Source organism: Colobus angolensis, unplaced genomic scaffold (assembly GCF_000951035.1).
Source record: "Colobus angolensis palliatus isolate OR3802 unplaced genomic scaffold, Cang.pa_1.0 Scaffold80, whole genome shotgun sequence".
Classification (NCBI taxonomy): domain Eukaryota; kingdom Metazoa; phylum Chordata; class Mammalia; order Primates; family Cercopithecidae; genus Colobus; species Colobus angolensis.
Genome location: NW_012121821.1, coordinates 2,738,184 through 2,752,776, shown reverse-complemented (window position 1 = coordinate 2,752,776; position 14,593 = coordinate 2,738,184). Strand labels below are relative to the sequence as shown.

The 14,593-nt window shown below is 38.5% G+C and overlaps 1 protein-coding gene across 1 annotated transcript in view; it reads right to left on the bottom strand.

Moving 5' to 3' along the window:
* Positions 1–14,201, bottom strand: part of HELB (helicase (DNA) B) — a 35,956-nt gene extending 21,755 nt beyond the window's left edge. The window contains exons 1-6 of the mRNA XM_011929260.1: positions 13,956–14,201; positions 11,718–12,137; positions 10,352–10,521; positions 6,309–7,211; positions 2,762–2,939; positions 1,557–1,698 (exon numbers count right to left, since the gene is read on the bottom strand). Of these exons, the coding sequence (XP_011784650.1) occupies positions 1,557–1,698; positions 2,762–2,939; positions 6,309–7,211; positions 10,352–10,521; positions 11,718–12,137; positions 13,956–14,142 (2,000 nt within the window). The 5' untranslated portion in view covers positions 14,143–14,201. The remainder of the gene's footprint in view (positions 1–1,556; positions 1,699–2,761; positions 2,940–6,308; positions 7,212–10,351; positions 10,522–11,717; positions 12,138–13,955) is intronic.
* Positions 14,202–14,593: the final 392 nt, after the last annotated feature.

Sequence of the window (14,593 nt, the reverse complement as noted above, 5' to 3'; positions counted from 1 at the left end):
CCTGCCTCAACCTCCCGAGTAGCTGGGATCACAGGCACCCACCACCATGCCCAGCTAATTTTTGTTGTTGTTGTTGTTGAGATGGAGTCTTGCTCTGCTGCCCAGGCTGGAGTGCAGTGGCGTGATCTCAGCTCACTGCAAGCTCCGCCTCCCAGCTTCACACCATTCTTCTGCCTCAACCTCCCAAGTAGATGGGACTACAGATGCCTGCCACCACGCCCAGCTAATTTAATTTTTTGTATTTTTAATAGAGATGGGGTTTCACTGGGTTGGCCAGGCTGGTCTCAAACTCCTGACCTCAGGTGATTCGCCTGCCTCATCCTCCCAAAGTGCTGGGATTACAGGCATGAGCCACTGTGCCCGGCTTAGGATTTTTTTTTTTTTTTTTTTTTTAGCTTATTAGCTATCATTAGTGTTAGTGTATTTTATGTAGGGCCTAAGACAATTCTCCCAGTGTGGCCCAGGGAAGCCAAGAGACTGTACACTCTTCTTCTAGTTTCTGCTCCTTAGGAGATGTTCAAGCAACAAAACATTTTGTAAAAAAGAGTAAAAACCAGAGATACATTTTGGTACAATGACTAACATAGACTCAGTATTCAAAGGTCCCATTGTATCTAGAGATTTTAATACAGTCACACCGATTAATGATAGGGATATGTTTTGAGAAATGCATCATTTGGCAATGTTCATCGTTGTGTGAATAGCATAGAGTGCACTTACACAAACCTAGATGGTATAGCCTAGGCTACACATCTAGGCTATATGGTACAGCCTATTGCTCCTAGGGTACAAACCTGCACAGCATGTTACTGTACTGAATGCTGTACCCAATTGTAACACAGTGGTATTTGTGTATGTAAACATATTTAAACATAGAAAAGGTACAGTAAAAGTATAGTTTTATAATCTTATGGCACCACTGTCATAGATGCAATCTGTTGTTGACTGAACACTATGTGGCGCATGACTGTATTAAAATAAATGTCATGAAATAATAATGACTGTGATTTTCATATGTATGGATTATGGAGAAACCAAATGTCTGAGCTGACAGAGGATAACTCCAAAGGCTTATGCAAAGATGAAAGGAAGCGAAGGGTTCTTTTCTATTTAAGGGAAGTAAGATGCCATGGGCGCCTCCAGGATTCATCTAGGAGTGAAATATCACATTCAATTCTTTTGCTTTCAGCTTTCTCCCAAAAATATTAGGGGATATTTCTTCCCCAATTCTCCCTTGCATGTGTTTCCAAATCTCTATTCCCCTTGGGCTTATTCTAGTCCTTAAGCTTAATACAATTTTAATTCATATACATACTTTTAAAATCAGGAAACCTCATCCATTTTTAAATTTCAATAATAACATATGCTGGACCAGTAATGAAAAACATTAACTTTGCTTTTCTAACTGTAGGGCAAAAGGTTTATAGTTGAAGGACGGAAGAGTTTTGCTAAAAGGTATAGTAAATGTATTGTACTAAATCATTCTAATTCAAATACCATTTTTTTAAATTTCTAATACAACAGACAGAAAATGCAAACTCTTAGTAATATTATACCTTGTAGCATTGTCCACAATTAGCTGAGATTCTGCTCTATGGTTTGTCTTTAGCTCAATAGCACAATTTCTTGACTTTAGAGTCTCAAAAAGATCTTTCAGCAAGTTACCAGGTTCAATACTGGGTAACTGTCTAATGTCACCTAAAAGAAAAAAAAAATATATATATATAGTAGGAAGACTTACTCTGAAAAAAAATACCCCCAAGATTGTTTAAAATTATTTAAGAGTTTAAAGTTAAATATTTTACAAAAAACAACATTTAAACAGTATAAGATATAAAAATAGTAGTAACACAATAAGGTGACAAAATCTAAATTGAATATCTTTCATACCTATAACCACAGGGAAACTGGGTAGAGGCATATGTTTTAGTCAACATATTAGGGGGGGAAAAAATGAGCCTTAGACATTGTAGTTAGTCCCTTTTTCAATCATGTTCAATGTCTTACTGAATGTGGAAGAATCTATAGCCTCAAATAGATAAAATAAGTGTACAAAATACACAACAAATACATGTATTTGATAACAGATACATTCCAGTAATCTTATAGTGATGTTCTGCTCTATCAAAAATATTTTTTGCTTGCAACAAATAAGCCCTAAATATAAGAAAAACATGTACTGGGGGAAGCAGAGATAAGGCTTAAGCCATTAATAGAATCAACTGCTTAAAATACATCCTCAAGTACCTAAAAAAAAAAATAGTTTTTATATACAACTTGATTCTCCAATTGTGATTTTATTTTTTTCTCCACTAAATCATATGTTCTACAAAGCATGACAACCCAAGAGAACCTAACTGAATCTTAACAGAATTGGAAGAACTTAAGAGGCTAGTGAGGTCTAATTTATTAGCTTAGAATCATAAAATTACTTTTAAGTGGTCTATAATTCAAACTTTTTATTATTTCCAAATGGTCCACATCCTGATTTACTCTGAATCTGCGGCACTTTTACTATATTAATAGCCATCATTTAGGTGATCAGCAGTAACCCTTCACAACCCTATTTCATTCACATCCTAGCCTGCTAATATCCTGGCCAAAACAGAACAACTCAAGCTGATTAGGAGAGTGGTCAGATTTGACTTAGTGTAGCATTAGTATCAGTTCTGGTGTAAACAACCAACTAAGTGGTGTACACAACCAACTAACCAGAATACTTTGAAATAAACATCAGAATTCCAACAATATTTTAACTTACCAAGGATAATAAGCTTAGAAAGTTTGGAGTGCTCACACAATAAATTTAAGACCGACTTGAAGATTCCTACAGACACCAAACTCCCTTCATCCACAACCAGAACTCTAACCGAAGAAAATTTCCATGGTTTGTTTGTGGTCATCATTGTTTGATTCCATGAATAGAAGCTATAATTGACCTACAAGCAAAGTATGGCATTCCTAAAGTCAGGTTATAAAATCTACAAAACCAATAATTAATAGCAAGTTATTTTCAGGCAAAACTCTTAAATTGGCAGGGGTGGGTGGGAAGTAGAGAAACACAAAAGTTATAGGGTTGAACATGCAGAACAGACAGACCAAATAAACCTAAAAACGAAAAAAAAGTCAGATTGTTCCAAAATCTCAACACTTCTCTCATCGTTCTTAAACACAGAAAGCTCCCTATTCTTTTCCATTCCCAAATAAACCTTGTGGCCGTCTGAGACATGCCACTGAAGCCCTCCCCTTCTCTCAACCATAGTACTCCATTCTGAAATAAAAGCAGCGCTTTCTCAATCTAATTATGAAAATACTACTTTTTCTTTTAAGTATTCCAAACTTCCACACCTCAACTTTTTAAAAACTACCACCACACCACCCCCAACAACAAATAAAAAACAACATTCTTTACTAAAAATGTAATACTATTTATTATTTTTTAAATATAGATGAGAAAAAAAATGGTTATAAAATTACAACCAGAGAACATTCAATATTTTAGTGTATGTCATTCCAAAAATGTTTCTATGTCATCAGTATCAACATGTATAGGTTGAGTATCCCTAATCTAAAAATTCAAAATCCCAAATCCTTAACTTTTTAAGCACTGACATAACACTCAAAGAAAACGCTCACTGGAGCATTTCAAATTTTCAATCTGTATTAAGTACAGATTTTCTAAATGGTATCATATCACATCTTCATCTAATTTTTCCACTAAAACTAGATTCAACATGTCTATTAAGTAAAGCCTTCATATTTCCTATCCAAATGCATCAATTCCCTTCACCAAAATCCCCTGTGCTTGCAGTAGCCATGTCTCACAACATTCAGAATTAGCCATTTCTTTTCTGTTATTTAATATATTCAATTTATTATCTTAAAAATGCTGACAGTTTTCACTGTATTTCCAGTGCTATCAGCTCAATACACGCTCCATCTATCAGCACCTTGATGACTCCAATAGCTTTGCAGCCAGGTTCCCCCACACACAATCCCAGGATGGGATTGCCTCATAAAATACAGGGCATTCAGTTAAATTTGAACTTCAAATACACAATAAATGACTTTTTAGTATAAGCAAGTCAATGAATTATTTGATACATACTTATACTAAAAAAGTATTCATATTTTTATCTGCTAAATCTGGCAACCCTAGTCCAAGGATGATAAATGGCACTCCAGTGCTCTTTCTGTGCTCTTACACTCTCTCCTGAGCCTAAACACAGCTTCAGAAATATTCTCTCAGCACCCCAAGCAGATATTAAGATATACCAACTAATCAGAATTGACACATCGGATCAAACTTGGTAATAATCCCTTTCAGGTGTCCCCTTCTAATTCAATCCTTCAGACTAATCAGACATGAAGGCATAGTACAAAAAAAAAAAAAAAATTATAAACTGATCAGAAAACTCTCCTACCGATATGCTACACTGAACTTCTCTGGGTCTCCATTCATTCATGTGATAAACAGAGGTAATAGGCAAGATATGATAAGCGGCTCATGGCTCTACGACTCTATAAGATCTTCCCTAAAACTTCTTTATTTCACTTTCTTGCTTAGGAACCTAAATGGCTCCCTAGGAGACCAAGTTCAAGTTTCATTGTTAGTGTGCAGCATCTGTAATAAATGAGGAAATAATGACGCCATGGAAAGAACAACAAGCTGGAAGGCATTTCAAGTCCTAGTTCTACACCTAACTGAGATCCTGGGCAAGATGTTTAACATCCCCAAACTTTAACTGGCTCTTCTGTAAATGTGGAGATAACATCACTTTATCAAGCATGTAAAGAGATCAGTCAAAATACTTTACAAACTTTAAAGCTCGAATTAACTGTCTAACCCAAGTTTAATTTCCACTATTCTGTCAGACATGGGCTTCATTCCAGTCAAGGAAGTCACCTCAAAACCCTCTATGTACACTATGATCATATTCCTCGATGCCTTTGCAAAGGCCTTTCCTGTAATTCCAATGTCCTTCTCCTCACCTGAGTCTCCATGGTCCTTGGAGTTCAATTCAATGATTACCTTCTTTAGAAATCTTCCAACTACCAAGTTTCTTTATAAAATGGCAGGTCAGGGCTAGGGCTAGAGGAACCTCTCCAACTCTTTACAAGCTTAAACTCCATGATTCTTAATTATAGCCAATACTTTTTTTTTCTCAAGAATGTTAATTTATTTGAAATTTTTATTGTGTGACTACTATTTGTCAGGCACTGTTCCAGGTGGAAGAAATAAAGATTTATACCAGATGAGCAAAGTCCTCACTTTCATCCTACAAAATATAAGCCTTTTACTTCCATTTCCAGTGCTACTCAAAATGTGGTCTATGGACTGTGATGTGTTTGTAACCAGCCCCCATGAGAAACAGATATTGTACCAGGATCTAAACTAACTGTATCATTACGCCTACACTCTAGTGGGACTGATTTTTTTGTTGTTGTTTTTAGACAGGGTCTTACCTTGTCACCCAGGCTGGACTGCAGTGGTGTAAACACGGCTCACTGCAGCCTTGACCTCATAGCCTCAAACAATCCTCTCACTTCAGCCTCCTGAGTAGCTGGAACTACAGGTGCATGCCACCATGCCCACCTAATTTTTAAATTTTTTGTAGAGATGGGGGTCTCGCTATGTTGCCCAAGCAAGTCTCAAACTCCTGAGCTCAAGTGATCCTCCCACCTTGGCCTCCCAAAGTGCTGGGATTATAGGCAGGAACCACAGCACTGGACCCGATAGTTTTGTTTTGTTTTTTTCCATAAGACTTTCTCAAGGAAGGAAGCAGTGCGCTGATTTACTTCTACCATTAGCTCCTTTCTCGTGCAAACTGGTAACAATTTACAGACTGGCTGTTTTGAAAAGCATTGATCTAAATGATTAGTTACTGTAAGACAGGGACCCAGGAGACATTCAATAAATACCTACCGATTGCTTTAAGAAATAAGTTTGTCTTTAAGGTAAATTTTGTTTGTTTGTTTGTTTTTTGAGACAGAGTCTCGCTCCATTGTCCAGGCTGGAGTGCAGTGGCGCACTGTTGGCTCACTGCAACCTCCGCCTCCTGGGTTCAAACAATTCTCCTGACTCAGCCTCCCAAGTTGCTGGGACTACAGGTGCGTGCCACCATGCCTGGCTAATTTTTTGTATTTTTAGTAGAAATGGGGTTCCACTGTGTTAGCCAGGATGGTCTCCATTTCCTGACCTTGTGATCTGCCCGCCTCAGCCTCCCAAAGTGCTGGGATTACAGGCGTGAGCCACTGCACCCAGCCAACAAATGTTTTATCTACAGATGAAATGTCAAAGGTTTTACCTGACACAGTGTGTAGGCATGAAGACCAGTTTTCTGTCTTAGTAAGCCAGCTGCTTTCCCTGTAGGTGCTGTGAGCAAAACTTCTATAGCCTTGCCCGCCTCTAGTTGACTTTGCTCACTAAAGGTAATCCATTCTTCTGAAGCATTCTGGTCTTGTTCAAAATCTTCACAGGCATTTTTTACTTCTCTTTCTTCCAACTGCTCTATATGCTTAAAAAGACGGCTAACGATTGTGGTCTTCCCACATCCACCTTTCCCACTTATGACTGTCACAGGATTGGAGCAAATCATCTCCAAAGCAGCCACCTGATCCTGATCCAGTGGAACTTCAACCTGATCCTGATCCAGCTGAACTTCACTTATTTCTGCATTAATTTCATTTTCACCATTAGTCCAAATATGGTCACCACTGTCCTGTGTGTCCACAACGTCCATAGGATTTTCTAATCTTGCTTCATCAGGTTTGCTCTCATTCAGTGCATCATCACTTGAATTCTCAGGTTTTGTGGTGTGAATAGAAGCAAGCACCTTTTTGACATCGACACATAAACGCCAAGGAGGCCTCTTCATCAGGTCACAAATTGAAAACGCAATGGCTCTTTCAGCCTGGTAAAGGTCGTAAGGGAAGACACAGGCCTTCTCATATGTCACCACACCAATATCCTTCAAAAACTTCAGAGACTCCGAAGCAGCATGAAATGACATATGATCTGACAATGTCAAAGTTAAGTCATTCACTTCAACATATGTGTGTCCATGTTCTCTACATATCTGCTTCAGTCTGGAATACATTATTAATGCATTCTTCTCCAAATCAGTCATCAGCTGGAGAAGAGACTCGCACTGACAAAATGCTATCCAACTTGCCTCACATCGCAACAGTTTCCACTCTCTGTAGGTTATCTTTAAGAAATAAAGTTCAGGTTGGTTTATAAACATCATAAGTGTTTATGAATATGTTCTTTATTAATAATTTTTTAAATCCCAGAAGACATGAACTTCAATGAAATTTGCAGAAAATACCATAGATCACTAATTTTTAAATTGGCTGCACTGTAATTAGAGATCTGTAAAATTTTTAAATAAAAATTATATTTTATCACACTAACACACAGTTTTAAAAGTGAAATAATACTATAAGGCTTATCACAAAAAATATGAATCCTTTCCTTATCTCTTCACGTGCCTTCTAAAGGCGACATCTCCAACACTTTAGTTATTTCTTCCAGAATTTACCTCCATATTTCTAAGTACTGTAGATATTTTTCCTTGATTTTTAAAAGATTTTAGATATTTATTATTAACTCCTTAATATGGAAAGTCTATCTCTATGGAAGGTCATTCTATTATATACCATTACCTCCACAGGTGTTTCTTTGGTTCCTATATGTGAAAAATGTTGTAGTATACATTTTGTTCAATTTTGGTTAAATAGGTATTTACTATGCTTATGCAAATAGGATTCACAGCTGAGTGACAGGATGTACTCTGTTACATTAAGTTTTGTGTTGAACTCAGTGTGTATCATGAAGTTAACATCTGCCTCATTTTCTTGGCTTTAGTTTTCTACGTGTCTATCAACAATTCTGCCTAAACTCTACAGAAGAGATACAGAACTCCCTTCACTATAATCTACTGAGCACATCATCTATCGGCTCCATTTTTCCTTGATGGAGACATCACTCCTGAGCCCTCCATACCTTTTATGGGCTGAACTGTGTCCCCCGCAAAATTCATATGTTGATGTCCTGTCCTAACCCCCAATATCCTCAGAATGTGACTATATTTGGAGACAGGGTTTTAAAGAGGTAATTAAGGTTAAAGGGGACCATTCACCTCATTGATGATGTCCTCTGGACGGGCCCTACTCTAATATGACTGGTATTCTTATAAGAAGAAGAGATTAGGACATAGACTAGCAAAAAAGGAAGGCTATGTGAAGACATAATGAGAGATAATAACCATCTACAAGCCAAGGAGAGAAGCCTTGGAAGAAATCAACCCAGACTTGTAGCCTCCAGAACTGTAAGACAAAAAATTTCTGTTGTTTAAGCCATCCAATCAGCAGTACTTGTTCTGGCAGCTGCAGCAAACTAACACAATATTAACAAAATTGTGGTTTACATGCTGAATGGTGGGACCTCAGGCCTCCTTTTCTCTCATGAGTCCCAGAATGCTGCAACTAGGCTTAAACTCTCCATGTACCATTCTTCTCTGAGAAGAGTGACTGGACAGGAGAAAACACTTCCAGATCCTGACATGGGGAAAGGGAAGGGACTGTTCCCTAATGAAAAACCTGAGTCACCACCAGATAATCTCTGCCTTATCCTCACCTGGTATCCCCAAGCCTGGATGCTGTCAGCTGAATGGCATCAGGCAAGAGAAATCTCTATATTCTCGCTAGGGTGGGAAGCAGTAATCACTTAATGCCCACAATGGGGAGAGAATCTGGGACTTCAACAGCTCCTTAAACAGGTGTTCACTTAATCCAGAAGGCAGAAAATACAGTAGCTGATATGTAATCCTTTAATTTTTTTTTTTTTTTTTTTTTCAGAGGAGGTAGAAGGCCAGGTGCGGTAGCTCATGCCTGTAATCCAGCACTTTGGGAGGCCAAGGTGGGCAGATCACTTGAGGACAGGAGTTCAAGACCAGCCTAGCCAACATGGTGAAACCCTGTGCCCATTAAAAATACAAAAATTAGCTGGGTGTGGTGGCACACGCCTGTAATCCCAGCTATTCAGGAGCTGAGGCAGGAGAATCACTTGAACCAGGCAGAGACTTCAGTGAGCAGAGATCACACCATTGCACTCTAGCCTGGGTGGGAAAAAAAAAAAACAAAAAGAAGAGGTAGAGAGAAAGGGATAGTGGTAGGGAGGGAAGAAGGTTGGCCCTAGGATCTTGATAGATATAGCCTCAAACTCATTTGATCACAAAGAAAAACGCAAAGTCTGTGCTTCACCAGTAAGACAGTGAGCCTAGCAAGAGTGAGAGTAAGGGCTTGATTGCATCTCCGTTCTACACTGGTAAGGTCTCAATAAATGTTTACTCTATTATATTAGCCTAACACAATGTGTATTGTTAATAATAAAATGTTATATAATTTATTCTTGAAAGGTGAACGGGCTCCAAAGACCTCTAAAGAGCTAAAAAACAATCTTCCCTTCTTAATATCTCTATAAAGAACATTGGATTTTACAGGGTTTTTCTAAACAAAAAGGTAAACTATTATTATCTGCCTTTTACATATCATTGCTCTTCCATTCTTCTCCACTGAATAAATATATATAATAATCTCATGTTCCAGAATCTCATCTTTAAAAGCATACTGAATTTATAGACATTTTATGTAAGGGAAAAATTCCTTATTCCAGTATTTCTCAAATCAGCATCTGCAAACATTCTTGAGGTTCCAAGTATTTTCTCAGAGTTTCTCAATTGTATTTTTCTCTGGAAAACCACCTTATAACCAAGAACCACCAAGATTAAGTACCATATTTGGTTTCCAATACCACTGGAGCCTCAGTGTGTCCCTTTACTACTCATAGTCTCTAATAATAACAACAGAAGTGGATTCATTTGTAAATGATGTTATTGTACAAAATAAAAATCAAATGGCATCATGATATATCACATGAATAATGAAAATTGTCAACAGTTCAAACTGGAAGTGGGAAATTGAGTTGCACAGCAGAATGGACTTGCCAAATTTGTAAGAGCTTTTGACCTCAATGAGATCTATACTCAAGTTGCAAATGACAATTTAATTACAGGACATTGGTCACATTAAATTATACAACTAAATTAATACCGATAATTTGAATGTCATCAATTTTTTTTCAATTACAAATGTATGCAACTCTGTAAGTTGCATAACAACTTATAAAATGTTCTTACGCTATAGCCAGTTGCAACATTTGAATAAAAATAAATCAGTACTGGGGTCCACACAAATTTTTTTCCTTTGAAAGAGAAAGGAGAAATTGCCAAATTTGAAACCATGCCTTACACAAGATTACTATATGCTGAGCAAATGTTTTACTTACTTTACTAAATCCAAGTTTCCACGGATGTGTACCTAAAATCTCTTCTATCTCTTTCAACATCTCTTTAGAACCTGACCCTATGAGCCATTTAAAGTGTCGAGGCAGAAGAACTGGAAGGAATTCCATTATTTTCGGAAACTGCAAAGCTGTCATTACATTTCTAAACGGAACTACAAAATATCAGAAAAGAACAAAGTAAAACATAAATGAACCCAAAGAATGACTGATTTGAAGTACTTTCTCATTTTGCACAACCAATTTAAGAAATCCAAGTCAAAGACAGATTAGTACATTTGCCTTAACCAGTAAGGCAATTTTGATCATATTATGACAATTGCTTTTGTACTGAGATGGTTTTCATTGTGTTTAACACCAAAATTTATGTTCTTTAAATGCTTAAATAATGATTTCTTAGCCTTTTGTTTCCTACTATCTGCACTACAACAGAACAAAAATTCTGACTCAATTATATAAATTTAAAGCTAAGGATATAAAATAAATAATTTACATAGTAACCTTTATAATCATTTTCTATAATCATAATCTTTTGTCACTGAAGTCATTCATTGATGTACCATCAAATTTATTTGGTACAATTAGGAAATGAAATATTCCATAAATATGAATGCCCAGATAACAAATCATATTAAAAATTATTTGAAACCATTTTGGACTGAAGTATTTCCTAAATATATTATTCATATCCTTGTTGTACTTCTCTATCTCTTTAAACAGAACAATTTACAACTGATTTTTTTTTTTTTTAAACTGAGACAGTGTCTCACTGTCTCCTAGGCTGGAGTATAGTGGTGCAATCATGGCTCACTGCAGCCTCCATTTTCTGGGCTCAAGTGATCCTCCTGCCTCAGCCTCCAAAGTAGCTGTGACTACAGGTATGTGTCACCACACCTGGCTAATTTTTAAAATTTTTTTTGTAGAGACAAAGTCTTACTATATTGCTCAGGCTAGTCTCGATCTCCTGCGCTCAAGTGATCCTCCTGCCTCAGTCTCCCAAAGTGCTGGGATTACAGGCATGAGCAGCCACCACATCTGGCCAGCAACTGATTTTTTTTTTTATTAATGATTCAAGGTAATCTCTATGAGTACAAAAGTTAGAGAAAGAGATAAAATCACAATTTTAGAGGTGGAAAGGAACCGGAAGGATTTTAAAGAACAGCTCATATAATCCCTTCATGTTACAGATGAGAAACCTGAAATATCAATGGCATACTCCAAAAGCAGCATAAACACATTTTTCACCAAATGGATTTTTAAAAGGAATACTATGCTAGTGGTAATATTTTAAACACTGTAGTCATTAAGTATGTCAATTTCACTGAAACTTGATCATAACAATCACACTTACTTTTGTTTTCCAGAGGAAGACTCATCTCATTGTCTGGGAACAACTCCTCCTGACCATTCTGTGCAGGCTGCTTTTGATCTTTCCTTCCAGTTTCCTTGTGGAAAGTTCTTAGTGTTTCCCTAAGATTTTCAAAGTTTAGGTTTTTGTAGTTTGATACCTCATTTACCCATGTTAAAAATGTATTAATAACATCACTGGAGACCTCACACTCTTTAAGAAAGAGAGCACACATATGTTTTTGATTTGGTGGTGACATATCAGACTGCAAAAAGTAAGACGGAAATCCTTGAACTTGATATTGATAGCTCCTTGATCCCACCACAGGCTTTACTTGTACCTTCACTCTCCACCAAGCACCTGTTACCGGAAAACGTCCCAACACTTTATATGTCTCTTGTGTGTTTTCATCGGGAATTAAAACTAAAAAAAGACAAACAAAAACCCACAAAAGTTAACTCTGGAGATTATTTAGAAACCATTTTCTCAAAGTTTTATCAAACTTACCACTATCTTTTATCTCCCTACAGCACTCTCTAAAGATGTCTGTTAGGGTGCCTGTAACACTGCATTCTGCCTACCTCTTTTTCTGTCTGCCTCTACTACACTGTAAATACTAAAACAGGACACTGTTGCATTTGTCTTTGTATTCCAAAAGGCAAGCACAGTACACAGCAGGTGTCTGCTGTTCCTCTTCTAAAACCAGTCCCCTCTCTGCTACTCTGACTTCAGCCAATACTGGCCTTCATGCAGTTTCTTTAAAATGCCATGGCCCTTCACTCAAGTTATTCCATCTGCCTTAACTGATCTCCCCCTTACTGTTTACTACATTTACTACAGACCTCAGCTTAACTGTCACTTACTTCCCTGAATCTCATGTATAAAACCTCTCAAAGCACTATTTAGCATTCCTCCTAAGCATTTAGTAACATTATAGTTACTTCTGTGATCAAAGAATGTTTGTTTAATACACTAGAAGGTAAGCTTCATTAAGACTGCAACCTTGTTATTACATTTCTGTAGGTTTTCCCAGCACCAAACATGCTAGTCAGTCGATACTTTAGAATGAATGACTAAGCCCTCCACAAATACTTGAAACTTTTCTGCCTAAATCTGTACTGTCCACCTACACGTGGCTATTTACATTAAAATGTAATAAAACTAAAAATTTGTCTCCTCAGTTACACTAGCTGTATTTCAAGTTCTAAACAGTTACATATGGCTAGTGGCTATTATACCAGACAGTGTAGATATAAAACACTGCCATCATCATGGAAAGTTCTACTGAACAGCACTGGTCTGCACATTAAAATATTTTAAGTCTCAGTCACAAAGTACACATAACGGGTATAACTTATAGCACAGAAAACTATCTTATAGCACAGGAAACTACTTACACAAGGTTTACCCGAACCACAAGGTTACTAACACTAGTTAATAATCATCTGTGCACTGAGGTGTTCCTTGTGTTTTGTTTTGTTTTTCTTTCCTTTATTTATTATTACTATTATTATTTTTTTGAGATGGAGTTTCGTTCTTGTTGCACAGGCTGGAGTGCAATGGTGCGATCTCAGCTCACTGCAACCTCCACCTCCTGGGTTCAGGCCATTTTCCTGCCTCAGCCTCCCAAGTAGCTGGGATTACAGGTGTGCGACATCACGCCCGGCTAATTTTGTAGTTTTGTCGTTGTTGTTGTTTTTCTTTTTTACTAGAGACAGGTTTCATCATTTTGGTCAGGCCGGTCTCGAACTCCTGACCTCAAGTGATCCATCTGCCTCGGCCTTCCAAAGTGCGTGAGCCACTGCACCCCGCCTGTTTTGTTTTTCCAAGAAGCTGAGGAAGAACCACGTATTTGACTCCAGGCAATATAGAATTAATAGTTACAAGTTCTCATTCTATAGAACTTGAGGATAAGCAGTCAGAAAGAAAAATAAAATTTCAGATTCTGGGTGGAAACAGAGACTCAACATACACTGTTTCCTCAAGTGTAAAACTACCTCGAAGGACGAACATTATGAATGAGAATAATTAATACAGCAAGCTTAACACATAGCATGTGTCCAGTTAAAGTCACTGCTACCATTATAGTTAAAATTTTACCCTAAGTAGGATGAAGCAGCTAGACCATTGAGAAGCTAAATCTGTTAGCAGCGACTGGGTGCCTTGCTCAGGGCAAAGCCAGAATGGAAAGCGCTACGTTGGACCCTCCAACCCCATCCCCAGGGCAGGGGACTTCCTCACCGCGGATGCACCCGGGGAGGCTGCCAGCCTTTACGCCCCCACTGCAGAGCTCTTCGGCGTCGACGAACACCGAGTCTTCATCCTCCTGCACGTCGTCGTTTAGGTAGTCTTCGTCCTCTTCCACCAGATCCTTGGGTGGAAGCAGAGGTCCCTGAAGTTGGCGCAGGTACCAACTCGACCTGGCCATGCTTCTCCTGAACTCAACCCAAACAACTCGAAAAAACCTTGGCTAACTGCACGGTCATGATCAGCCAATCAGTCCCACGACTGTAAGGCCATCAACTTCCGGGAACGGCCTGGCGGCCGCCAGCTTACGCGAAAACCGGGCGGTAGCGAAGCTCCGCCCCAAGTTTCCAGGAATTGCCGTGGGGAGGGCTGTGGAAGGGGCGTGGCCAGAAGGATTAGGGGCGGGGAAGGGAAAGCGCGGGGCGGGTAGATGGGCGGGGCTTCCGCTCGTTTCGGAGCGAGGTGCTGGGAGGTGAGGATCAGGAAGGTGCCGGGAATAGATCAGCACTGGGCAGTGACAGGCGTCGCCACCTGCAGAACCGCCAGTGCATGGCATCTCCTGCGGAGAAAGAACGCAGAGAAAGTCCGCTTCTAAGCCTGAAGAACCTGGAAAAGCAAGCCCCACCCCAACC